Consider the following 25,609-nt stretch of genomic DNA (forward strand, 5'->3'; position numbering starts at 1 on the left):
AAGTAAATAAAGTACAGCACTTACATATGATGCCCCAAAAACTTGTTGATGTTGTGAAGAAAAGTAAATGAAAAGGCAGCCTTGTATGTGCAGCATCAGACATTGCAATACCATGCTCTAAAATATACTGATGTTCTAAATCAGCCGGTGGTGCAATTCTCTTGTATGATTTTAGTAGATTAACCAAACTTAACGCCTACAAGCATAATGAGAAAATTACCATGTAAATTACAGTGTAAGAAAAACAAAGCAGGAGTATAAATATAACATTACAAACTTGTAGGAATCCTTTGCAAATGTTTTGAATGCATTTCTGTTGTAGATGCAGGCTGCTTTTTCTACTGCTCTATATTCCAACTATTTTGATCTAAGTGTCCTATTACACGGGCCCGATGAACACTGTAAACAAGCGCTGATCTGATAGATCAGCGCTTGTTTACAGGGCCCATTACACAGCCGAATTATCGTTTAGCAAGGGCTGCATGGACATTGTTACCGATGTCCTTGCAGCCCTTGCCCAAAAAGTAAACATTACCCATTTACACTCCAGGGCTGCTCCTACGGTCTGTTTCTTCCCTGGTCCCGTGCGCTGCAGCTTCAGAGTAGCCTGTTGGAGCCGACAGGCCGCTATGCCAATCACTGTCTGGGACCGCCACGGCCAGTGATTGTCTGAGCGGTCTGTCAGCTGTGAAAGGCCGCTCTGAAGCTGCAGCTCTTGGGACCAGGGAGGAAGCAGACCGCAGGGGGAGCGCTGGAGCCTGGATGGGTAATGTATACTGTTTGTAGCATTGTCAGCGCCTGATTATTTTAGGTTTGGGCCTAAAAAAAAAAAAAAAAAAAATAGGACCAGGCAATGATTACACTGAACGTCCCCCCGCCATCATCCTCTCCAGCAGCAACAGCCCGCACAGCTCTGGGAGTCGGGTTGTGACATCACCATGTTATCCAGGAAGTGACATCACCATGTTATCCAGGAAGTGACCTCACCATGTTATCCAGGAAGTGACATCACCGTGTTATCCAGGAAGTGACATCACCATGTTATCCAGGATTTGAAGCCTTGATGCAGTAGTAAGTGCAGGGAAAAAAGCACTTTATGTGCATTTCCCATAATATGTGTACTGTATATTGTTGATTTGCATAACTTTTGGGGGGCAATACAATACTTTAATAAAACATTTTGCCGGACTTCTTTAATACTGAATATGCATAAAAATCATCAATGTTCCATTAGTTACACACCGCTGAATTTATCATTACCTGGCTTAGTTGGATACTGGTATTCTTTTCATCCGCAGCCAATATAACTTGCAAAGTTCCTTCAATAGTCTCATAATCGTAAGGATCCAGCTAAAATAGGAATATTACACATTTTGAAGATGAAAAATGTATACTTATTACAGTGTCATTTGTATTGAGAACAATTTATAATATGAGTTAATAATAAGGGATTTTCAAGGATTAAAAAAAAATAAAAATTCTCAATCAGATGTGTGTGCGCCCAGATGTTAAACATTCATTTATTCTGTTAAATCACTAATTATGAAGCCATTACTCTTCATTCTGTAAATTCCACTGTCAAATATTGTAAGTTTACCAAAAAACAAGTCTTGATTATTAGATTAGCACAACATGTTTATAGTGGGTGCATATTTTTACCTTATGTAGAATGGCACTAAGACTAACAACAAGGTCTTGAGTGCTACTTAACAGAGGGATAATCTCTTTTGCTACCAGATGAGAATGTTGCTCAGAATCCACAGTACAATCACCCTGGCTTTTCTTCCAACTTGAGCCAGAAAGAAGCAGAGTTTCTATATACAGCTGAAGGGCAGCATCAGAGTCCAACATAAATGTGCTATCAGAAATGATACAGAAAAAACTAGTAACATTTTTACATACAATCAGTCAATGTAGTTCATGTATAAAAAGAAAATCTTTACCTGCAATACTTCAAAATAAGAGTGGTATCCACTTGTGAATTTTGGACTAATAAGGAAATGAGCTCCTTCTTCTGCTTGGAGTCTTGCCTGAAGGCGGCCTGGAAAGATATCTGCAAAATAAACGTGATTATCTGAGAGCGTAAAAGATTTTCATCATGTAAAACAGTTGAGTCAGTGCTGCCATTTGGAAGGATCTTATTTAAAAAGCAGCATTATTTTATGTCAAACTCTAATTTTCCGTTACATAGATGCGCCAAAGCATAACAAAGCTAAAGAATAAGAAGTAAACTTCAGATTACTAACAATTTTAAGAACAAACTACTAGAAGTGTTAAAGGGGTACTCTGGTGATAATGTTTTATTTTATTTCAAATCAACTGATTTCAGAAAGTTAATACTCACATGAACTGGTGAGGTCCCTTGATGTGCCGTTCTCTGAGATTCCAGGCGCACGAGTGATGTCACTGGTACGTTGGGGAGCTGAGATAATGGAACGCTGAAGGACTGCACAAGGTCATGTGAGTATGTGCTTGGGAGGTGTGCCTCTTGTGGCTGGAGGTTCACTGCTGCCTCTGGCCACAAGAGGGACTGGCAGGGCAGGGAGGCCTGCCAGTGGGTGTTGTGAGCTGTAGCGGAGGCACACCCCCTGCCATACCAGCCCCATAGCAGTTATGTGGTCTGCCTCTATGGTAGCTTCCCCACTGCTGGTGCCATGGTGAGTGTAATTATAAAAAGTAGTAGGATTACAAACATAATCCACAACTAGCTGGAGAGACTACTGCCAAAAAAGTAGAGCTTCCAATAGGTGTAATGACACGTCAATGTTTCCCACCTCAGCTATCAACCAATCAACAAGCCCAGAATAATATTTTCCCTTTAATGTAATTGACCACATCACTCTTTTTTTCTTTAGAGCCTCAATTCTGTCTGATTGAGTAAGACCTGGACATATAGATTTGTAATTTAGTTCTATTTAAAATTCTCAACTCTTCCAGTACTTATCAGCTGCTGTATGTCCTGCAGGAAGTGCTGCATTCATTCCAGTCTGACACAGTGCTCATTATTGCCACCTCTGTCCATGTTAGCAACCGTGCAGAGCAGTAACAAATCCCTATAGAATACCTTCCCTGCTTTGGATAGTTCCTTGAATATGCAAAAGAAGAGTCTGTGAAGCCTCATTTAAGAGTCTTAAAACATAGGACTAGCCAGATATCACTCAGGAAAGGACCCAGTGAAAGGGTGGCTCCTGAGGGAAACCACCAAAACCTCCTCCACCAGCTCTTCTTTTGCATATTCATGTTTCCCAGGGAGCAATGCACCTAGGATTTCACTGCATTGAGCGCTTTAACTGGCAGCCGGCAGTGATATTGTTTGGCTGGTCTCCCTGGGATCAGCGATCTGTTTTTCTTGGACAGTTCCTGACATGGAAAGAGGTGGCAGCAGAGAGAACTGTTAGACAGGACATACAGCAGCTGATAAGTACTAGATGACACAAGATTTTTAAAGTAATTACAAATCTATATAACTTTCTGACACTAGATCATCTGAAAGATAATTGTTTTCACCAGAGTACCCAATCAACATCCACATCAATGTCCACTTACTTTTTTTAAATAAAACTTTCAACTTTTCATTGTAAAGAACAGTGTATGATTTACAATGACTATGAAATATATAAAGATGTTGCAGTTGTGGAAAAAAGACGTGGAGAGAAAAAGCTGATGTTTTCCTTAAGGCAAGCAGTTTTTTTAGAAGGTTACAGAAAAACAATATTTCACCTGTCCGAAATATCTGACTAAAGATTTCACTTACTCCAATATTGCTGAGCTGGATGCCCCACTCAGCATCAGTAATCAGCTCCACAAATTTCATCCGTTGTTCCTTTTCACGATACACAAGGGCGAGCTGAGCTCCAACCACAGCTACAGCCTTCAGAAAAAATAATAATATAATTATTAAAAAAAAATAAAAAATAATAAAAAATATATTATATATATACACATATATATTATATATATTATATATCTCTATCTCATAATGGTTTATTCTCAAAGTAACATTCCCAATGTTAAGACTCCCCCAAATGGTGTATCATGTAATCCTGCACTTACCAAAATCTTGCTGTAATTCTGCCATGCATTGTTTATGACATCCCAAAGCTTTACAAATACTTCTTTCTTGGGGAGAAGGGAGCAGTATGCCAATGCAAGGTTGCAATCCACCACTCGACAATTGAAAACCTATGTCAATCAAATGATAGAGATGACATAATCATCACTGACCCCTCTATAAAGCATAATTAATAAATATATATATATAGTCTTTTAGGTGACAGCTGTCATCCGTATTAAACTTTTGACATGTGTGAACTACATTTAAAACTGTAAGGGGTTTGCCAATTTAAACTGGCTTGTCCCCTAGCCACAGGATAGGGGACAAGTCAGATCGCAAGGGGTCTGACCTCTGTGCCCAAGTCCACAGAAAGCAGGAGCCTTATAAAGGAGCTGGACTTCTGCTATTAAGTGGGATTGGGTGGCCAGTTGGTAAGTGGAGTTTATTCCTGTGAGCTTTCTGCGGCTATAAGACACAAACACAGCCTGAATGACATGCTAAAGTTTGAGACAAATGACAGTACAACTTTAAAATATTATATTTAGCTATCTACTAAAGCAAACACAATAAGCAGACAATTCCTATTTTCTGAAGCATGCTTATTAGCTTAGAGGAAAGTAGGTTTAATGACATCTGTATATCCAAGCTGTGCATCCCAACAAATTATTTATTTTCTACAAAATTTATTTATTTATTTATTTTCTACAAAATCTAATCAGTGAAACAAAAAACTGAATACATGATACATTTCAGGTTACTTTTTTTGCTTTTAATGTTTTAGGTTACTGTAAGATGTCTGGGCTATTATGTAATTTTCAGTATGAAATCACATGACCAACATTACTCTCTCACCTTATGCAATAACGCCATTGCAATATCCTTTATTAGTGCAATCGTTTTTTCTCCCATTACTGCTATAAATCTTTTGGTTTCTGCCATCACGGTATCATTATGCAACTAAAAGAATAACAATGGTTTAATTAAAATGATTACATATAAAAGAACAAGCCTTGGAATAGATTTTAGTAAAGCTATGTTCAAATCTGCATTTTTTTTCTTAAACAGATTTTGAAATCAATGCAGATTAGGGTCTTATTTTTTTTTTATAGCTGTTTTGTCCAGCTGCCCTAGGCAACGGGAGAAGTTATGGATAGATAGATAGATAGATAGATAGATAGATAGATAGATAGATAGATAGATAGATAGATAGATAGATAGATAGATAGATAGATAGATAGATAGATCTGTGTGATGGGATGGTCAGGTTTAATTTTGCCATGTTAAAAAAAACCACCAGACTTACTAAAGGCATCAGACACATTAATAAATATGTTGGTTTGGGAAACTAAAACCCTGAGGTGTAGGGATCTTGAAAACCTGACAACCTTAGTAAATAAGGGCCACTGAAACGAAGTATTTATTGTTTTGAGGAGAAACCCACAAGTGAATAATGTGTGTTAACTGGCAGAGATTTTACTATACCTTTACACTCAAATGATTATCCATATGATTGGAAACACCATGCTGCACACAAGTACCAAATGCCAAAACCATAAGCTGCAAGGCAAGTTCACACTGGCTGCACTCCTGCAAATTTTCCAGTAATGCTATTATCGGCGTCTTTGCAGGTAACAGAGCATTTTCTTCTGTTAAATCAGAAAAAAATACATATGCATTTCTTAAATATCCATTATGCAAAGTACATCTAAGTATCAAGAGTTAAAATGGTTGCTTTTATCATCACAAAAGTTTAAATGGTTGCTGTTAGTTTAAGGCTACTGTATGTTCACACGCTGTATTTTTGGTCAGTATTTGTTTAACAAAACCAGGAGTGTATTGAACACTGAAACTGTGAAAATCTTTCCACTATACTTTTTCTCCATCAGCCCCACTTCTGATTTTCGCCACAAGTACTGACCAAAATACTATGACAGGGTTAAGCTAGGCAGGTATATACCTCCTGAAATGACAGGTATATGTGCAGAGTTTTGATCAGGGTCTTAGTGCTCAAACTCTCACCAAAGCTGTGCGCTTCACACTCCTACTTGCTGCAATCTTTGCCTAATTGCAGGAAGCGCTCCATTTTAGGTCTATGGGCCATCTCCCACAAGGGGACAGAGATTAAGGCAAGTTGGGATGTGAAGCACACAGCCATGCACTTCTCCCAGCTTGTTAATAATTAGTGGGGGTCTAATCTGCCACACCCTGACCAATAAATAACTTTTATATGACTGTGACATGTCAAAAGTTAAATGACAGGAACACTTTGAGGCCTCTTGTGACTGGTTGGCAACGCTTTCAGATATTTATTTTTATTTATAAAATGGGAAAAGAGGGAAAATTTAAACTTTTATTAGTGGAGGGGATTTTTTAATAATTAATAAAAACACTTTATTTTTTACCCCTACAGACATTAATTAGAAGTCCCTTGGGGCACTTCTATATACACAGTACTGATCTCCCATTGAGATCAATACAGTGTATATAATAGAGCACTGATCCATTAGATCAGTGCTCTAATCTTCTGGTCTGCAGCAGACCACATACACTGATTGCCAAGCCGGGATTCACACTGAGCCCTGGCCGGCTCAATAAAAGGGATCTCCCAACTAGACACCAGGGACAGGGGCACACAGGCTATTTAAATGCAGCTGTCAGCTTTGACAGCTGCATTTAAATAGTTAATCATCGGCGATTGGCCAAGCCGGCTAACACCTGTGGTCCCCAGCTGCACATAGCAACCAGGGACCGCGTGCTGCAGAGAGGGCTCACGCCGGGAGCCCTCTCTGTTTACCCTTAACGACCGCATAACGAGTTTACTCTGCTTTTTTTGTACATGGCCTACATAGTATTTAAAGCAAACTGTGTCTGACTTAACCATAAGAACATTATCACGTAAATCGCAATACGCTTTACCGTCAATGTATGGACTATTGGCCAAGTTTACACAGTCCAAAGGATGCAGCTTTCTACCTGTAAAACAAACACATTAATCTTTATAAAGTAAAGTGGGGATCAGTCTTAAAAAATAATCAGATACAAATTCATAAGGTAGCTTTGGAGGAAAAAAAGATTTTTAAATCAACTGGTGTAATAAACTTATACAGATTTGTAAATTACTTCAATTTAAAAATCTCAAGTTGAACTTCATGAATTCTTATCTTTTTTTTTACCTTATTAACTATGTAAAATCTCAAGGTCTCCTGTACTTATCAGCTGATGTATGTTCTGCAGGAAGTGGTATATTCTTTCCAGCCTGATACAGTGCTCTCTGCGGCCACCTCTATCCATGTCAAGAACTGTCCAGAGCAGGAGAGGTTTTCTATGGGGATTTGCTGCTGCTCTGGACAGTTCCTGACATGGACAGAGGGCGGCAGCAGAGAGCACTGTGTCAGACTGGAAAGAATACACCACGTCCTGCAGGACATATAGCGGCTCATAAGTACTTGAAGGCTTAAGATTTTTAGAGAGAAGTATTTTACAAATCTGTCTAACTTTCTGACACCAGTTGACTTGAAACCCTTTAATTATTATGTAACAAAAGATTATATAATGACATTTAACTACCATCTGGGCTTGGGACAAAAGCTGTAGTTAAGTCATAGGCAACTGGCAGAACAATCAATGGATCAAGGACAATTCCATCCTCATTGAAAAAATCTTCATATGTCCACTCTTCATAGTGGTCTCTTTCACCACCAAAACTGGAATTCTGAAAGATACACCAATAGTAAGTAGAAATAATAATAATAAAAAACACAGCATTGTAAACTTGTTCCTAGCTCTAAATATCTACTGCCTTTTTTTATTCTTATTTCTTCCCCTGCTGATCTGTACCTTACCATTGACGATCGGTTTCCAGCAGCGCAGCCTCATTCCGGTGGTACAGTGCCGTTCAGGTCCCGCTGATGCCCACGTGACCTCTACTCATTAGCTGCGGGCCAGTCTGTGGCCGGAAATCAGACTCTTCAATGCATCTCTAGAGACTTCCGGTCTTCAAAATCAATGGGTAAAGAAGAGGTTCAGAAAGCGGTGACGTTCCCGCCATCGAAACCAGAACTGCGCCGTACCACCAGATTGAAGCGACAACGGTGGAAACTTATCATCAACGGCAAGTGTACATAGCAGCCTGCAGAAGGGGAGGAAATAAAAAAAAAAAAAAAGTGCACTGCTTCTTTAATTCAAAATATCCAGACCATCAATTTAAATGCACAAATGAACTAAACAACTTTTAAAACTGGTCTCCGGAGATGTTATATAGTCTCAGAACATAGATTACAGTGTTCTACGCCATATAGAACTTATGCTAATAGTAGTGTGTTCCATATCCCAGTATATAAGCTTTATTCTTTGTGCCATAATGTACAGTACCTGCCTATATAAAACAACCAATAAACAGTATGTGGACAGTATTTAAGGTATCCACTTTAACCACTTGCTGCCCATAGGTTATAAGAATTCAGGAGGTCTCTAAATAACTCTACAAGGATGTTCTGAATGTACTTTGCAAAGTCTGCAATGGCACAGAGACCATGCTGCTGCAGGACAGAAAATAAGACGTCAGGATCTATCGTATTCTCCAGTGAGAAGGTAGAGATCGTCTATTACTGTCCCAATGACTGTACACATATATAAAGTGGGAAAATAAGTTTTATACTTAAATAAAAAAAAAATACATAAAAAAAATTGTGTAAAACAGGAAAAGAAAGAAAAAATGCAACACAAGAAAAACTTACTTTGGTTATAAAACCATAGTCTTCAATTTCGCATTGCCTGTAAAGATCCATGGCTATTTGGCTATATTTACATAATTCCAATGCATCTAGCAAGAGATCTGTGAGGAAAATCATTACTAAGAAATTATTAAGCAAAAGAATCAAAAGTAGTTTATACCAGCCAGAAGCTAGTAACATAGCATAATACAGCCAGTAGCAGGTTTCCCTGACATATAAATACTCTGTTTCCATGTTACACATACCCCTCAAAAAATCAAGTTTGAAAACTTCCCGCGCTGTATGTAAATTACCGCTATCTAGTCATGTGCTAAGTCCTTCGGAACCAAATAGTCACTGATTACAGGACTATATTTTGATTCGTTTAATAAGGGGTATTTTTAACATTTCTATATAAAGTTACATTTTACGCTTAATGTGGTCTTTTCATCAGGATACTCCCTTTGTGAACAGACATAATATATTGGCACTTATTATAGGCTATACCAAAAAGAGTAGCCTTTTCACTACTCACGCTCTCTACAGCTCAGTCCCTTTCAAATGAATGGTACTGTGCAAATTCTAGCAAATGTACAGCTTTGTGTCTGCTAAACATTAAAGAGGCCACTGCCTGACTGGGAGTCAGATACCAGTCTGACTGATGATACATCCCAAGGATAAATCTTAATATAATGGGGAAAATAAGTATTTGATACGCTGCCAATTTTGTAAGTTTTCCCACCTTCAGAGAATAGAGAGGTCTGTAATTTTTATTGTAGGTAATGTCACCTGTGAGAGAAGGAATTTCCAGAAAATCAGACTGTTTGTATTTAACTTAATATTTGGTCCAGAAACCTGTTTGGAGTTACAGAGGTTCCCAGGATTCTTGACCAGGTTTGCAGACACTGCAGCAGGGATTGTGTCCCCCTCCTCTATACACATCCAGATTTTTCAGGTTTCGGGGCTCTCACCGGGCAACATTGAGTTTTAGCTCCCTCCAAAGATTTTCTATTGGGTTCAAGTGTGGAGATTCACTAGGCCAATCCAGGACCTTCAAATGCTTCTTATAGAGCTGGTCCTTATTTGCTCTGCTTAAATGGAGGGGGTGGTCACAGTTATGCTGGAAAACCAGCCACAAGCCATCTTCAATGCTCTTAATTGAGGGAAAGAGGTTGTTGTTGGCCAAAATCTCACAATACATGGCCTCCTACATCCTCCCTTAAAAACAGTGCAGTCGTACTGTCCTCTTTGCAGAAAAGCCCCCCAAAGTATGATGTTCCCTTCCCCATACTTCACAGTTGGGACAGTGTTCTTGGGGTTGTACTCCTTCCTCCTAACATGGCGAGTAGAGTACATACTAGAAAGTTGTATTTTAGTTGGTCTTAAGTGACCACATGACCTTCTGCCATGCCTCCTCTGGATCATCCAGATGGTAGTATGGCCAGTACACGTACCGGTGTGAGCTGGGGGGGGGGGGGCAATGTGTGCCCTACAGGATTTTAATCCATGATCGTGTTGTGTGTAACTAATGGTAATATTTGAGACTGCAGTCCCAGCTCTCTACAGGTCATTGACTAGGTCCTCCTATGTAGTTCTCGGCTGATTCCTAACCTTTTTAAAGTGCATGTACCATCAGGTACATTCGCTTTAAGTGTAACATATCAATAGAATGGCACCAGACTGGGGAAGCCGTTGCTGCAGTCCTTTTATTTTTTGCAACACAAGCCCGGCTTCCACGCACAGCGCCTTTCTATTGATATGCCATACTTAAAGCAAATGTACCTGATGGTACATTCGATTTAAGAATCATTCTTACCCCATGAGGCAAGATGGAGTCCCAGATTGAAAGTAAATTTGTGTTTTTTCCATTATCTAATAATTGGGCCATCAGTATTTGCCTTCACGCAAAGCTGCTTGTCTATTGTCCCGTAGCTTATCCCAGCCTTGTGCAGGTCTACAATTGTGTCTAGGTGTTTTGGTCTTAGCCATGGTGGAGAAGTGTGATTGACTGAATGTGTGAACAGGTGTTTTATACAGTCAACAAGATCAAACAGGTACAATTAATATAGAAAAGAACAGGAGGGCTTCTTAAAGAAAAACTAACACGCCTGTGAGAGCCAGAATTCTTGATGTTTGGTGGATGATCAAATACTTATTTCATGCAGTAAAATGCAAATTAATTTATTTTAAAAAAATGTACAATGTGATTTTCTGGATTTTGTTTATAGATTCTGTCTCTTACAGGTGAGGTGTACCTGAAATAAAAATCACAGACCTCTCTATTCTTTCTAGGTGGGAAAACCTGCAAAATCAGCAGCGTATCAAATACATATTTTCGCCACTGTATTTGGCAAATGTGTCCATAGCCTTTAATAAATATTATTTGTTCTAGATCTTACCTGGACTGCATATGGTAGATGCTTTACAGGCCAACTGGTAAATAACAGCAGGGAGGTTCATTCCTGGAGGAATTACCATTGGAGTGTTTGCTTCTAACATTTGGCAAAGTTTTTGAGAAACAAGAAAGTGCAATTGTGCAGTCTGAGCATTGCGATGATGTTCATACAAATCACTGAAAGTAAAATTTACACACAGGCCCAATAAGTGCAGTATTTTGGCAAGCTTGCAGCAGTTATTTCGATTAGTACAAGGATTTATTAAATCAGCTACGGTTAGATTCACACTGCATTTTTGCTGTCCGCTTAGCACACTGGTGTTTAAATGGTTACTTTCAACGTATACAAAAATGTGGTCAACCACGTTTTGTGTACGCTAAAAGAAAGAATTAAAAAAGCACCCAGGAATGTGGTAAGGTGAGTTAATATTTTACACTAAAGGCAAGGGCTGCACAGACATCGCTAACAATTCATATATACAAAGCCCTTTCTGGCCAATAGTCGGCCCGTGTAATTGCTCAGCAAATAAGTGAAAATATAGCAGATTGGAGCTCGTTTACACTTTATGATCGGGCCGTATATTAGGACCCTAAGGGTCCATTTACACAGAAAGATTATCTGACAGATTCCTGGTTTTGGCTTCAAATCTTTGGCAGATAATCTGTCAGATAATATTTCTGTGTAAATGGACCCTAAGGGTCTTTTTACACACACACAGATATCTGACAGATTTTCAAAGCCAAAGCCAGGAACAGACTATAAACAGAGAATAGGTCGTAGATTTCTTCTCTTTTCAAATCCATTCCTGTTCTTTAGCATTAGAAATCTGTCAGATAATCTGTGTGTGTAAAAAGACGCTAAGGCACCTTAAATGAAAAATCACTAAGCTGTGTATATAACACGTCGGATGCCTCCCCAGCCTATATTACATATAACCCCCTTAAAAGTAATGATATAATCTCCTCAATGTTTATATTTCGTTATTCCTAGTTCCATTGTCTCTGCAAAATACAAAATGTACTTCTATAACTTAGCAACAGAGAACATTAGAAACATTGCTTGGAAGCAAAATAAAGTGGCAGACTGTACCTGCATATCTGGAGTGCGTTCTCAACCTTTCCAGCAGATAAAGCCCTTAAAGCTAGTTCTGCCCCAAGCTCCTGCTCAGTGACTTGCAAAAGTAAAGCAAGTCTATATAGTCTGGATTCAGTTGAAGGCACTTTGGATTGCTTGTCAAGAACTGGATTTTGTTCTGGTGCCTTTTCTGATTTTGACTTTGACCTTGTAGTTTCATAAGCTATAATGTGCTCTTCCCTGAGCCGAGAAACCAAAGATCGGTTTTCATATTCCTCAAGGGAAAGGAATATATCAAAATCTTCCTACAAAAATTAATAATTAAAAATGTTTAAAAAAAACAACAACACACAACTCACCCTTTACATTAAACTACAATATATAAAAAAATCATGGCTATGTTCACACACAGTCAAAATGACAGCCGTTATTTTATAACAAGGCCTGTTATTCCTATAATGACAACCGCTGTTATAAAATGATAATTATTTGCTGTGAAAGTAAGGCCATCTAAGAAAAACTGACGTCATTTTGGCGGTGTGTGAACATATCCTAAATATAGAAAAATTGTGGATGTGGATTTTAACTGAATGCTAACAGTAAAGACAGTTTGGGAGCATAATGGAAGTTGGCTGCTGTACATCATGTACAGTGGTTAAAGCATGTTTTCCTCATGTCTGACTCCCAAGATATCTGTATATCACTTTGACATGCAAAGCTTCCCTCTGACACTCCTTCCCTGTGCTGAAAGGCATCAATGGTCCAGCACCGCCATCTGGAATGTAAGATGGGACTCCAATCGGATTGGACTTGTGGACCTTTATTTTATCCCATGTCTTTAGACAGATTACTTTACTGAAACATTTTTACATATTTTACAGATGCTACGGACAGAGAACACATGTAATGGGAAACTGCTTGAATCTATGTGGCACTGTAGTGACAGAGCCGCACAGACTGAATAAGAGCCATATAGACTGAATAAGACTGTTTATGTGTTTCTCCCTTTACATACCTGTAAACTGTGGATTGCTTCAAACATTTTTAAGTTTGCTTCACAAATCTCACTTTTCAGCAGATTCTCTATAATAGACAAGTTATATTTTAGTATATGCATCCATTTATACAATGGCAAGCCAACAATTAATTTATTTAAAGGATAAGAACTTTTTTGAAAAGTATTTCCATGATCTTACTGGTGTTTATTATAGTGCCAAAACACTTTCTACATCAGCCTTTATTAAAGTGACTCTAAACCCACAATCTGACCCCCCCAAACTGCTTGTACCGTCAGATAGCTGCTTTTAATCCAAGACCAGTCCTGGGGTCCGTTCGGCAGGTGATGCAGTTATTGTAACTTTTAAACTTGCAGCCCTGTGTCAAATTGGTGTGGCCTAGAGTGTCTGTGACCTAGGCATGCACCGCCCCTCTGTCCCTCTCCTTCCTGTCCTCTTCATCATTAGGAATGCCCCAGGCAGGATTTCTCCTAATCTTGTCTAAACACTGCACGTGCTGGATAGTTAAGGGTGCCTTCACACGTACCGGATCCACAGTGGACCTCACTTCTGCGGATTCGAAGCGAGAACCGCTGCGGATCCGGTACCATTCACCCCTATGATAGCACATATTCGCAGCGGGATTAACATCCCACTGTAAATATGTGCTTTAACCCCTCGCTGTCCGCAGCCCAGCCGCAGCATTAGCCCATCCTCGGCCGCATCCCCCATCTCCGGCCGCATCCCCCGCCGCATCCAGCAGCCCGCCACCGAGAGCATAAAGTACCTGCTCGGCGGTGCGGCTGCAGTGAGGCGGGACAATGAGCGGGACTGGAGCCGGAAGCCTCACTGCAGCCGCACCGCCGAGCAGGTACTTTATGCCCTCGGCGGCCTGCAGGATGTGGCCGGGGATAGGGGATGCAGACTGCTGGATGCGGCAGGGGATGGGGGGATGCGGCCGGAGATGGGGGATGCGGCCGGGGATGGGGATGCGGCGGCGGGGCTGCGGACAGCGAGGGGTTAAAGCACATATTCACAGCGGGATGTTAATCCCGCTGCGAATATGTGCTATCATAGGGGTGAATGGTACCGGATCCGCAGCGGTTCTCGCTTCGAATCCGCAGAAGTGAGATCCACTGTGGATCCGGTAGGTGTGAAGGCACCCTAAGGCACATGTTTATGTTTATCTACAGCATACCGGACACCTCCCATCCAAGCTCTTGGTGTTCCCTGCCTCTTACTGGTGGAAAGTCAGATACAGCTACGCTAAACTAGTGATGCGCTATACAAATATTATTGTAATAAAAACATCAACTCAAATCATTTCAAGACACAGTGAAAAGATTTTGTAGTAAACCACACACACCATAATTTACATCTTTAGGATTATGTGACACTCAAATTAAACCCTTAAGGGCCCATCACGTTCTGGTAAGCCATTAGGCCCAGGAGTTCTATGAAGTGAGTTTAGGAGCCGTGCTCGCTTTATAGAGGGTGAGGACTGGCTGCCATCAGCACTACCGCCTGTCAATAACCCCTTAAACGCTGTCGATTGATGTGTTTATGAGTCAGTGATAGGAACCGAGCTACTGTCACTGTCCAATCAGGACAGCAGGGACTGTGGGGGTCACGATCATTTTTCCTGACTGCTGGAGGGAAAAAGCTTACCTCCAGTTCGAGTGGTGATCTTGCAGATAAGGCTGGGTTCACACTACGTTATGCAATCCATTTTTTGCAAAAAACAGATGGGAAAAAAGGATGCATGTGTGTGCATCCATTTTTCCATTGAATTTATTTATAAAAAAGGGATCATAACGGATCCGTTTTTTTAACAGACACAAAAATTACTACGTTTTTGTGTACGTTAAAAAAAAACGGATTTGTTTGCATCCATTTTTTTAAATAATGGAATTCAATGAAAAAACGGATCAAAAAGGATGCACACACATGTATCCGTTTTTTCCATTCATTTTTCGAATAAAACGGATTGCAAAAACGTAGTGTAAACCCAGCCTAAGGGTCCATTTACACAGAAAGATTATCTGACAGATTATCTGACAAAGATTTAAAGCCAAAGCCAGGAATGAATTTGAAAAGAGGATAAATCTCAGGCTTTATGACCTGTTCTCTGTTTATAGTCTGTTTCTTGCTTTGGCTTCAAATCTTTGGCAGATAATCTGTCAAATAATCTTTCTGTGTAAATGGACCCTAATGCTGGGTTTACACGGAACGATTATCGTGCGAATTTGCACGATAACGATCGAATTCGAACGATAACCGTACGTGTAAACGCAGCGAACGATCGCACGACGAGCGAGAAATCGTTCATTTTGATCTTTTAACTTGTTCTTAAATCGTCGTTCGAAAAAAATTCGCCGATCGTTCCGTGTAAACAGTCGTCGCACGAAAGTCCCGCCGCCCAAAGTCCGGCCCCCCGCTCGCAGCCCGGCCCCCCTGCCCCCCGCGCCGACTCAATCGCCACCCCTGCCGCCGCCGCTCCAATCGCCACCCCCGCCGCCGCTCCGATCGCCCCCGCGGCCAAGAACATACGTTACCTGCTCCGCGTCGCAGGTCTTCAAAATCCCCGGCTCCCCTCTTCAGCGCATTGATCGGCTGAAGAGGTGAGCCGGGAATTTTGAACGGCTCCTCTTCAGCCAATCAGTGCTCCTCTTCAGCATTGAAGTAAATGGAGCTTAATTGCAAACTGCACCTGAACTGGAGACAACAGTAGGGGGAAAAGTGGCCATGTTTTTGTAGCGCTGGAAAACCCCTTTAAAAGGACAACTCTGGCAAAAAAAAATTTTGGCTTATTTAACACACATTACAAAGTTATATAACATTGTAATGTGGTTAAATACCCGGTCTGGCCCCCTTCCCCCACTTTCCGACCCCCGACCCCCCACCCCGGAAGTTAAAGAATGTATACATTACCTATTACGGTCGTCACGGTCCTCTTCTCTGGTGTCGGGTGACGTCAGAGCTGGGGGGCGGTCCGGGTCTTCTTCCTCTTCGGCGTCTTCATTGAGAGTGAATAGGAAAGAAAAGGCTGCTGGTGCACATGCGCACCAGCAGCCTTTTCATTGGCTGGAGTGCATCACATGGCTTCCAGCTTGCTCAGCCCTGATTGGCTGAGCTTGCTGGAAGCCATGTGATGCGCTCCAGCCAATGAAAAGGCTGCCGGTGCGCAAGCGCACTGGCAGCCTTTTCTCTCTCATGGACCCGGAAGCAAGAGACATCGCTGGACGGCGGACGCAGGTGACGGTGAGGTGGACGGCGGGCGAATGGAGTGGCGATCGTCACCGGATGGATGGTGAGTATGGTGTCTGTGTGTGTCTGTGTTTTTTTTTTTTTTTTTGGGGGGGGGGGGGGGGGGGGGGGGGGCCCTGCCGGAGTTGTCCTCTAAGGACGCATGACGTACCCGTACGTCATGCGCCTGCAAGAGGTGTTCAGAGCAGGGCCGCGCGGCGACCCCGCTCTGAACCGCCACGATCCCGGATGCCGCTTGTAGCCTGGGACCGCGGGTATTAGCGGGCACGGTCCAATCGCCGTGCCCGCTAATACAGTAATCAGATGCAGCTGTCAAAGATGACAGCTGCATCCGATTACCGGATGCAGCACTTCCCTGGTGTCTAGTGGCGGAGATCGCTCCTCCGGGCCTGGATCGGAGAAGCGATCTCCGTGACTCGTGCCGGCCAGGGTCTCCGCCAAAATGGTGCTGAACCTGGCTCGGCACTCGGATGCTTTCGGCTGCAGCAGCCGAAAGCATCCGAGTGCCGATCTCATTGATCTTTGCTGTATAACTATACAGCAAAGATCTCAATGAGAGATCAGTATACTTATACTAGAAGTCCCCCAGGGGGGAATAACCCTAACCCCAGGGGGGAATAACCCTAACCCCAGGGGTCAATAACCCTAACCCCAGGGGTCAATAACCCTAACCCCAGGGGTCAATAACCCTAACCCCAGGGGGGTATAACCCTAACCCCAGGGGGGTATAACCCTAACCCCAGGGGGGCTTCTAGTATAAGTGTAAAAAAAAAAAAAAAACCCGAACTATTAATCAGATTTCTGATCTCGCACGGTAAACAGCGTAAGCGCAAAAAAATCCCAAAGTGCAATATTGCACATTTTTGGTCGCATCAAATCCAGAAAAAATGTAAAAAAAAGCGATCAAAAAGTCGTATATGCGCAATCAAGGTACCGGTAGAAAGTAAACATCATGGCGCAAAAAATGACACCTCACACAGACCCATAGACCAAAGGATAAAAGCGCTATAAGCCTGAGAATAGAGCGATTTTAAGGAACATATATTTGTTCACAAGGTTTTAAATTTTTACAAGCCATCAGATAAAAGAAAAGTTATACATGTTATATATCGTTTTTATCATAACGACTTGAGGAACATGCATAACAAGTCAGTTTTACCCCATGGCGAAAAACAAATACCCCCCAAATAAAAGAAATGCGTTTTTTGTTCAACTTCACCACACATTGAATTTTTTTCTGGTTTCGCAGTGTACTTTATGCAAAAATTCAGCCTGTCATTGCAAAGTACAATTAGTGATGCAAAAAATAAGGGCTCATGTGGGTCTCTAGGTGGAAAAATGCAAGTGCTATGGCCTTTTAAACACAAGGAGGAAAAAACTAAAACGCAAAAACAAAAACTGGCTCCGTCCTTAAGGGGTTAAGGCTAAAATAAAATGTGGCCTTAAAAGGTTAAAGAAATAAAATGTTTTTACTTTATAAACAACTTCAACGTACATGGACATAAAGGGGGTAGATTACTCACCTTTCAGAACACACACATGGAATTTTAGAATGTCTACAAGTGTTTTTGCTATCATTTTCTGATCTTCCTTGCACTGCAATAGGACAACATATTTAAGAAATACAAAAAAAAAAAAAAAACACACATTACAATCAAAACCTTTACCTTCTCAGTGTAAATATCATCTACCCATTACAACATTGAGAACTCAAGATCAGTAGGACGTTATCAAATTTACCTCTTCAGAACTGCCAGGATTCTCTTGTAATGCCATTCTTGCCCACAAAGACAGGCGTTCCACTGTAACATCGGTTTCAGGCGGAGAGATGGACTTCAAAAGATTTAGACATTCATCTCCCTGCGGACACAACAGTTTCCTGAATGCTTATAGGACTTTAAAAAATAAAAAAATCTGTGACATGTCAGAAAATTTGATCAGTGAGAGTCTAGGGGCTAAGGGCCCTATAACACGGGATGATTATTGTGCGAAAAGTCGTTGTATTGTTCAAATTAAAACTTTATGTGTGTATGCAGGCAAAGCTCATAAAATCTTCAATGTGTTGTTTATCACATCTTTTAAGCTGACCGTAAAATCATCCTTAATCGTTTGCTAATCGTACACATCGTTTTTTCTTTTGCTGGGATCGGAAGGCGAAAACTACATAAACGTAACGAACAACGTAACTAACCACTATTGTTCAATGTGTTAAGAATAAGTATGGGAAGACTTGAAATTTTCAAATAGAAGTAAATTACAAATCTATATAACTTTATGAAACAAGTTGAAAAAAAAAAAATTATTTATAAGACAGGCTTATTGTTGATCGGGTGGGTTTGGGGAAATGGCGCCAGAAGCAGTAGGTTCTGTACTTAATATAACAGCTGTGTCAGGGTAGGTAGACTCAGCTCCGCTTTATTTCAATAAGAGCTGAGGTTGGATCCGGCTCCATTCTTAAAGGGGTTGTCCGGCGATAAAAAATTATTCACAGAATAACACACATTACAAAGTTATACAACTTTGTAATGTATGTTATGTCTGTGAATGCCCCCCTTCCCCATGTTTCCCCCCACCCACGCTAGACCCGGAAGTGTGGTGCGCTATACTCACCGCATCTCGTGTCGTCCACGGTCTCCGATCCTCAGCAGTGACGTCTTCTTCGGGAAGCCGTCGGATCTTCCCGAGTGCCGGCCACCCTCTGCAGCGTCATCCGAAGCTCAGCCGCGATTGGCTGAGCATAACTGTGCTCAGCCAATCGCGGCTGAGCAGCTGATGACGTGGCCGCGTCATCAGCCGCTCAGCCGCGATTGGCTGAGCACAGTTATGCTCAGCCAATCGCGGCTGAGCTTCGGATGACGCTGCACAGGGCGGCTGGCACTCGGGAAGATCCGCCGGCCTCCCGAAGAAGACGTCACTGCTGAGGATCGGAGACCGTGGTCGGCACGTGACAGGTAATGTATAGCGCACCACACTTCCGGGTACACGGGTGGGGGTGGTGGGACACGGGGAAGGGGGCCATTCACAGACATAACATACATTACAAAGTTGTATAACTTTGTAATGTGTGTTATTCTGTGAATAATTTTTTATCGCCGGTCAACCCCTTTAATGAGGCTGCTGATCAACTATTGGTAGCCTATCCTGTTATGGCTGAACAGGGTATCTATCTGTCCCCATACAAATCTGTCAGCAATTTATAATAAAACATTTTCAAAAGGGATGTAAAGAAGTTACCCAGACTTACTCTGTTTGTGTAAATTAGTTGTAACATTCTGAAAATGTAAACCTCTACTATAGGCAACCTATAGGCCTGTGCAATCTTTAAAGCATCTTCCAGAGATGAAGGGGTATCTTGCTTTAAAATGTATTTTATTAAACCCTAGAGAAAAAACACAAACAAAGAATAAGCCCAATCTGCCATCTATATAAGTACATGCATGTATGTGCACATTAGAGTCTCACCATAATTTGTTTGTCATTAGAAAAATTAAAGCCCCTTATTCCATAGTTTCGTAGAAGTTTGTTCATCTCCATAAGTCTGTAGCTTTCCTGTAACAGTTTCACTCTAAAAAACAAAAACAAAAAAACATAAAAAAGCAACAAAAGTAAAAGAAAAAAAAATCAGGAGATGCTGTGATATCCTAATCATCTGCAAAAGATGTCCATGGTACAGGTTTTTAGGATTTCATTTTTATACAATCCATAACAAAAGAAAAGATCTGTTTTAAAGTGGATTCGAATAGATCCACATTTTCCCTTCAGATGAAATACTAGAAAGATGTTAGTTTTGTCAGTTTTCCCTTGCTTGACAGAACAGAGCATACATTTGCATAAGTCTGATTTTGCTTCTTACTTGGGATGATCCATCTCTAGATGTTGCTTTACAAGCTGCTCAACGGCATCGCTCCAGGGCACCACAGCACCATACATGATTTGAAGTACAGCATCAAATATTAACTACATTGAAAACAGTAAAAGTGGAAATTGGAAAATGCATACAAATTTCTCACATAAAAAAAACCTCACTAGACTCTTGTGAAGAGGGGTATTTAAAGGGGTTATCCAGCGCTACAAAAACATGGCCACTTTTCCCCCTACTGTTGTCTCCAGTTCAGTTGTGGTTTGCAATTAAGCTCCATTTACTTCAATGGAACTGAGTTTAAAAACCTGCACCCAATCTGGAGACAACAGTAGGGGGAAAGTGGCCATGTTTTTGTAGCACTGGATAAGCCCTTTAATGAATTACTCTAATTTTAATAAAATATGTAATCAGAAGGGGTCTCAGCACTGGGACCCTGAATGGCTTAACCTTATGACATGACAAAAGTTTATTTAAATGCCAGTAATGCTTTTTCATTAAACATCCTCAAAGAAAGACTTCTAAAAATGGAATCTGTCAGCTGTAATTCATGTTCTAAACTGCAGACACTAGTAGATAGACATTAGGACAAGGTGACCTTTCATATATATCTGTCTGTGCTTCCTCTCTGCTTGAGTGACACCTGGAAACTGAGTCCCAGCAGGGTCAGGGATGGGAGGAGGTGTTACAGCTTGCTGCACTTCAGGAGCTCGGAAAAGCCTCTTTGACACTTCATACTATATAATAAAATCCTTTTTCTACATTCTGGGACCACAGACATATATATAAAAGGTATCCTGTATCTCACTGTAGTAACAGCTATCAGTGACAGCAGTTTATATTGTGTATAGCTGTTGACAGATTCCCTTTAAATTGGCTACTAGGAAATGTTAGGAAGTGTAAAAAAAAATTTAAAAAAAATCAATCTAGTTATACAAACAAAGATGCACTCCAGCCACTAGAGTTCAAAAGTCTTCCTATGAGATTATTAACACAACAGGTTCCAACAGGCCTCAGTTAACCAAACTAAACGTTCCCTTTAAAAATGTGTTACTTACATCTGTGTCGGACATGCGTCCAATAACAGCCATTGCTTTGGCCTCCCATGCAGTTTCAAACAGTGATGCAGAACGAGAACTACAGCGCTCCAGTAAATCCTTTTGAATACAGAAAGCAAAAATATAATAAAAACCTCAGTTATATCTATAAATGTATAGAAAAAAGGACCCTTTTTATTTACCTTAATGTACTGAAGTAAAAGTTCTTCTTCCTGAAGGTTATGCTGGAGCATATAAGGTCTAATAACCTTTTCTAATGTGGTTGGAATAAGTTCAGGGGCCAAGACTTTATCCAACATACGGAACACAATTGTAGTTGTAGTTTCCTGAAATTTGCACGCAGTAGTTTCAAAGAAATGTACAAAATGTTAATTGGGGGAAAAGAAGCAAATCTGAGAGTATAAATACCAATACCTTTTCATATTCAGAAAGCGCAATTCTACAGTTGTACTTCCTGTACAGATCCACTAACTCCTGCAGACTTGTGACAAGCTTCATTAACTGCTGTACTTCTTCACAGTCACCATCTTCTTTCTTAAGTTGAAAAAAAGGTAACAAATAAGTTTGAAATAAAAAAATAAATAAGAAGCCTTAAGTCAAACAAATAGCGAAAAAGCCACCAAAATCCAAATGTAAATTGTTTAATTTAAATGTTTTAAAACAACTCGCTTAGAGCCGTTAAAGAGTCACTGTCGTATTTTTTTTTTTGCAGAAATCAATAGTCCAGGCGATTTTAAGAAACTTTGTAATTGGGTTTATTAGCCAAATCTGCCATTATCTGCATGTAAAAAGCCTTTTCCCAGGTCCCCCCCTCCTTCCTCTTTTTCATCCACTCTGAAAAATCTGAAAATTGTGACTTGTTGCAGGAGTCGTACCCTGTCTGCTCTAGGGAGAGGGGAGGAGGAAGGAGGGAGTTAGCTGGCAGCAGAAAGCAGATAACAGAGGATTACAGGCACGGAGCTGAGTGACAGCTGTAATCTGAGCTCAGACAGGTCACTGGTGACTGTCACAGGAGATATCCCCGGAGGGATTTGTAGATTAATTTTTTGTTGTCCTGTTTTGGTCTTTTCTTTAGCTCTCTCCATAGGAGAACAATGAAGACAGGGGGGAGAGCTTCAAACTGCTTTTTCATGATAAAAATGCATTTTTCGGATAATAAACCCAATTACAAAGTTTCTTAAAATCGCCTGAACTATTGATTTCTGCAAAAAAAAATTTCACGACAGTGACACTTTAAGATAGAAAAACACTATACACAGAAAATAAAATATTTGCCCAAAACTATAACACAAGATTTTTTTTTTAGCATTGTTAAATAACCATTTCCACACTTTTCTGAATGTTCTTCGGGCTCTCTGCCAGAACTATCCAAGGGACTTGGGCAGAGAGTCGGAGGTGACATGACATGAGAATGAGTGATATGCAAATGTGAAAGAGTTTTAATAGTCAAGGAATCCAGTTGACAGGACAAGAGAATGGAGGCACCGTGAGGTGCTAGGAAACAAATGTGAAGATACCCGAGGGGGAAGTGCAGGAGCTGCCACATCGCTCCTATGAGTGTTTTGTGAGAACAGAGGAGACATACAAGCATGGAAACTTTTGTCTAACAGCTGAAGTACAGAGGAGAATAATAAGTGTTTACACAATGAAGTGCAAAGAAGGAGAGCAGCCGCAAAGGTACACTGAGTGCACAATAAACTTTACAAACCTAACCAATTTATTCTCTGATGCACGGGTCAAATTAAGTAGAGGGTCCCCAACTTTTTTTTTTTTTTTTAAGGTATTCAATAAAAAATTTATTGCAATATATCTTCCTACATATTTTTCCTTTTTTTTTTTTTTTTTTTTTTTTTTTTTTGAGGAGGAAGCGAGCACTGACCTGTCAGATCAGTGCTCGCTTGCTCCTTGTTCCTTGCTCGCTGTCTGTGCTATTACACGCACAGACATCAAGCGGGGAAAAGCAAAAGCAATCCTTAGATCATCCATGTGGCCCATAGAAGAGAACGGCTGTCCGCTGCCACCGCTCCTAATACATAGAGCGACGCGCACTGTGCTTATCATTTTGTTTCAGCATGTTGAAAAATAACGTTCAGCAGACATTTGAGCATGTTGGCTGATCGTGACCGTTCAACAAGCCCTATTACACAGAGCGAATACTGGTCGGAACAGCTAGTAAGCGCTTCATGTAATACGGCCCTAACAGTAGGTAGATGTAAAGTGTAAACACCGCTTACCAGTGGTATCCAAAGCCAAGATGAGGCAATGCCAATTTCTGCAGGGTTCTTAGAAATGAAATAAATTTCTGCCATTTCATAGCCATTCTCGGGCCAGCTAGCCTAATGAAGAATACATAAACATTTTTCATTTAAAACTCATATGCCAAAAGACGATAAATAAAATTACAATTACAATTACCATTACACAATAAAAATAAAATTGCCCATTGTATGTGTAATATGTGAAATCTACATGTCTAAAGTGAAGGGCTATGGCACGGCAATGACTTGCAACATTGATGGGTTATCCCAGTTCAAGTCACGTCAAAATTAAACGTGATGCATTATTAATATTGTATAAATAAGTTATGGAATTCATAGCTTGTTGCAAATTTAGTTTTATAAGTTACTTAATATCTATTCAACATTGCTGACACTTTTTCTTTAAACATAACCCGTCACCATGAAAATGCCACTTAAGCTATCAACATCAAGTTATAGAGCAGAAGGAGCTGAGAGGACTGATACATGTCTTTAAGGGAAAATATTTAGTTTAATGTGACACTGTCACCCCCTTTGTTCATTTTGACATCTCTACACAGGTGTAAAGGGTAAATTTAGTGTTTTTCATACCTTATTTCATATCATATGTCATGTTGCTTGTTCAAGTAAAAAGTGTCCTTTTATCAACTGCAGATTGTATTAAGTGGGCGTGGCCTCGCGGTATTAGCGCCACATAGCCCCACCCACAACGGCACAGTTGGACCCGCCCCCTCGCCGGCCATTGGAACAAGCTGGCCGAAAGGTCTAGAACCCCACCCCCTTTATGTCGGCCAACCAACTGTGCAGTTGTGGGCGGGGTTAAGTGGCGCTAATGCTGCGAGGCCACGCCCACTTAATACAATCTGTAGTTGATAAAAGGACACTTTTTACTTGAACAAGCACCATGACGTATGATATGAAATAAGGTATGAAAAACACTAAATTTACCCTTTACACCTGTGTAGAGATGTCAAAATGCACAAAGGGGGTGACAGTGTCACTTTAAGTTTTAAATTATTGATTGAAATCTTTGATGCTTCCATGATAAGGAATCCAGTCTATTGAGTGACACCACCCACTGGACTCCGACGCAAACATAACTTTTCATATGTTGCTGCCCATGGTAAGATTAATAATTTCTTCCAGAACTCCTTTTTATCTATTCAGTCTCCTTCCCCCAGTTCTCAGCTGCTGCTTTCTGCTAAAGACACAAAAATCTGTGTGAGTTTTTTTCTTCCACTCCCTTCTGAGAGGGCTGATGTAAACAAGTCCCTGACAGGCTGTATCTGCAACATTGTAGCTGCTTTGTAAGGCTGAGAGGTCAAGTTGCTGATGAACTATCTATGATTATTCCTTCCCACATTGCAAAAAAGCTACAATGTAGCAGCCTGACTTGTTAACCTCAGTTATCTCAGTAGGGACAGGGGAGGAGACAGAGAGAAAGGCTCACACACAGATTTTTGTGTCTTCAGCAGAAAGCAGAAAATCAGAACTGGGAGAAGGAGACTGAATAAATAATAAGTATGGAAGAAATTGTTAGTCTCACCATGGGCAGCAACATATCAAAAGTTACGTTTGAGTGGAATGCCGCTTTCACACAGAATGATGAGGGATTTTAATGAATAAATTACATATTATGCAGAATCTTTTCCCACAACGTTATATATCTGCTCAGTTCTTCCTACTCTACTAAAGGAGGCCGATAGATTAGATACACTTACACTTGTAAAAGTGACTAACGCACAGAAAAGACTTAAATTTCTAAGCAAAATGAGACTTGCACAACAAGTCTACTGTAGAAGGTCATGATCAACAATTTCATATCTTTCATTAGGGAGAAATATAATCAATTACCTTATCAGTTAGTTCCAAAGCTCGGGCTCTGTGTTCCAGCCATTTTGCCAAAACTTTCTATGGAAAAAAAAATCATCAAAAA

The 25,609-nt window shown here is 40.7% G+C and overlaps 1 protein-coding gene across 2 annotated transcripts in view; it reads right to left on the reverse strand.

Moving 5' to 3' along the window:
* The window catches only part of KNTC1 (kinetochore associated 1), a 74,538-nt gene that overhangs the window by 24,674 nt on the left and 24,255 nt on the right, over positions 1 to 25,609 (reverse strand). For both annotated transcript variants that reach the window (XM_069960867.1, XM_069960866.1), the window contains exons 23-46: positions 25,528 to 25,584; positions 23,650 to 23,751; positions 21,830 to 21,949; positions 21,598 to 21,741; positions 21,416 to 21,514; positions 20,352 to 20,455; positions 19,961 to 20,063; positions 19,743 to 19,877; positions 18,239 to 18,358; positions 18,022 to 18,094; positions 13,252 to 13,319; positions 12,252 to 12,541; positions 11,166 to 11,338; positions 8,791 to 8,888; positions 7,622 to 7,766; positions 6,971 to 7,027; positions 5,537 to 5,700; positions 4,907 to 5,011; positions 4,054 to 4,182; positions 3,755 to 3,871; positions 1,944 to 2,053; positions 1,660 to 1,858; positions 1,261 to 1,350; positions 25 to 196 (exon numbers count right to left, since the gene is read on the reverse strand). In XM_069960867.1, coding sequence (XP_069816968.1) covers positions 25 to 196; positions 1,261 to 1,350; positions 1,660 to 1,858; positions 1,944 to 2,053; positions 3,755 to 3,871; positions 4,054 to 4,182; positions 4,907 to 5,011; positions 5,537 to 5,700; positions 6,971 to 7,027; positions 7,622 to 7,766; positions 8,791 to 8,888; positions 11,166 to 11,338; positions 12,252 to 12,541; positions 13,252 to 13,319; positions 18,022 to 18,094; positions 18,239 to 18,358; positions 19,743 to 19,877; positions 19,961 to 20,063; positions 20,352 to 20,455; positions 21,416 to 21,514; positions 21,598 to 21,741; positions 21,830 to 21,949; positions 23,650 to 23,751; positions 25,528 to 25,584 — 2,974 coding nt within the window. The remainder of the gene's footprint in view (positions 1 to 24; positions 197 to 1,260; positions 1,351 to 1,659; positions 1,859 to 1,943; positions 2,054 to 3,754; positions 3,872 to 4,053; positions 4,183 to 4,906; positions 5,012 to 5,536; positions 5,701 to 6,970; positions 7,028 to 7,621; positions 7,767 to 8,790; positions 8,889 to 11,165; positions 11,339 to 12,251; positions 12,542 to 13,251; positions 13,320 to 18,021; positions 18,095 to 18,238; positions 18,359 to 19,742; positions 19,878 to 19,960; positions 20,064 to 20,351; positions 20,456 to 21,415; positions 21,515 to 21,597; positions 21,742 to 21,829; positions 21,950 to 23,649; positions 23,752 to 25,527; positions 25,585 to 25,609) is intronic.

Source organism: Dendropsophus ebraccatus, chromosome 3, assembly GCF_027789765.1.
Source record: "Dendropsophus ebraccatus isolate aDenEbr1 chromosome 3, aDenEbr1.pat, whole genome shotgun sequence".
In the NCBI taxonomy this organism is placed as follows: domain Eukaryota; kingdom Metazoa; phylum Chordata; class Amphibia; order Anura; family Hylidae; genus Dendropsophus; species Dendropsophus ebraccatus.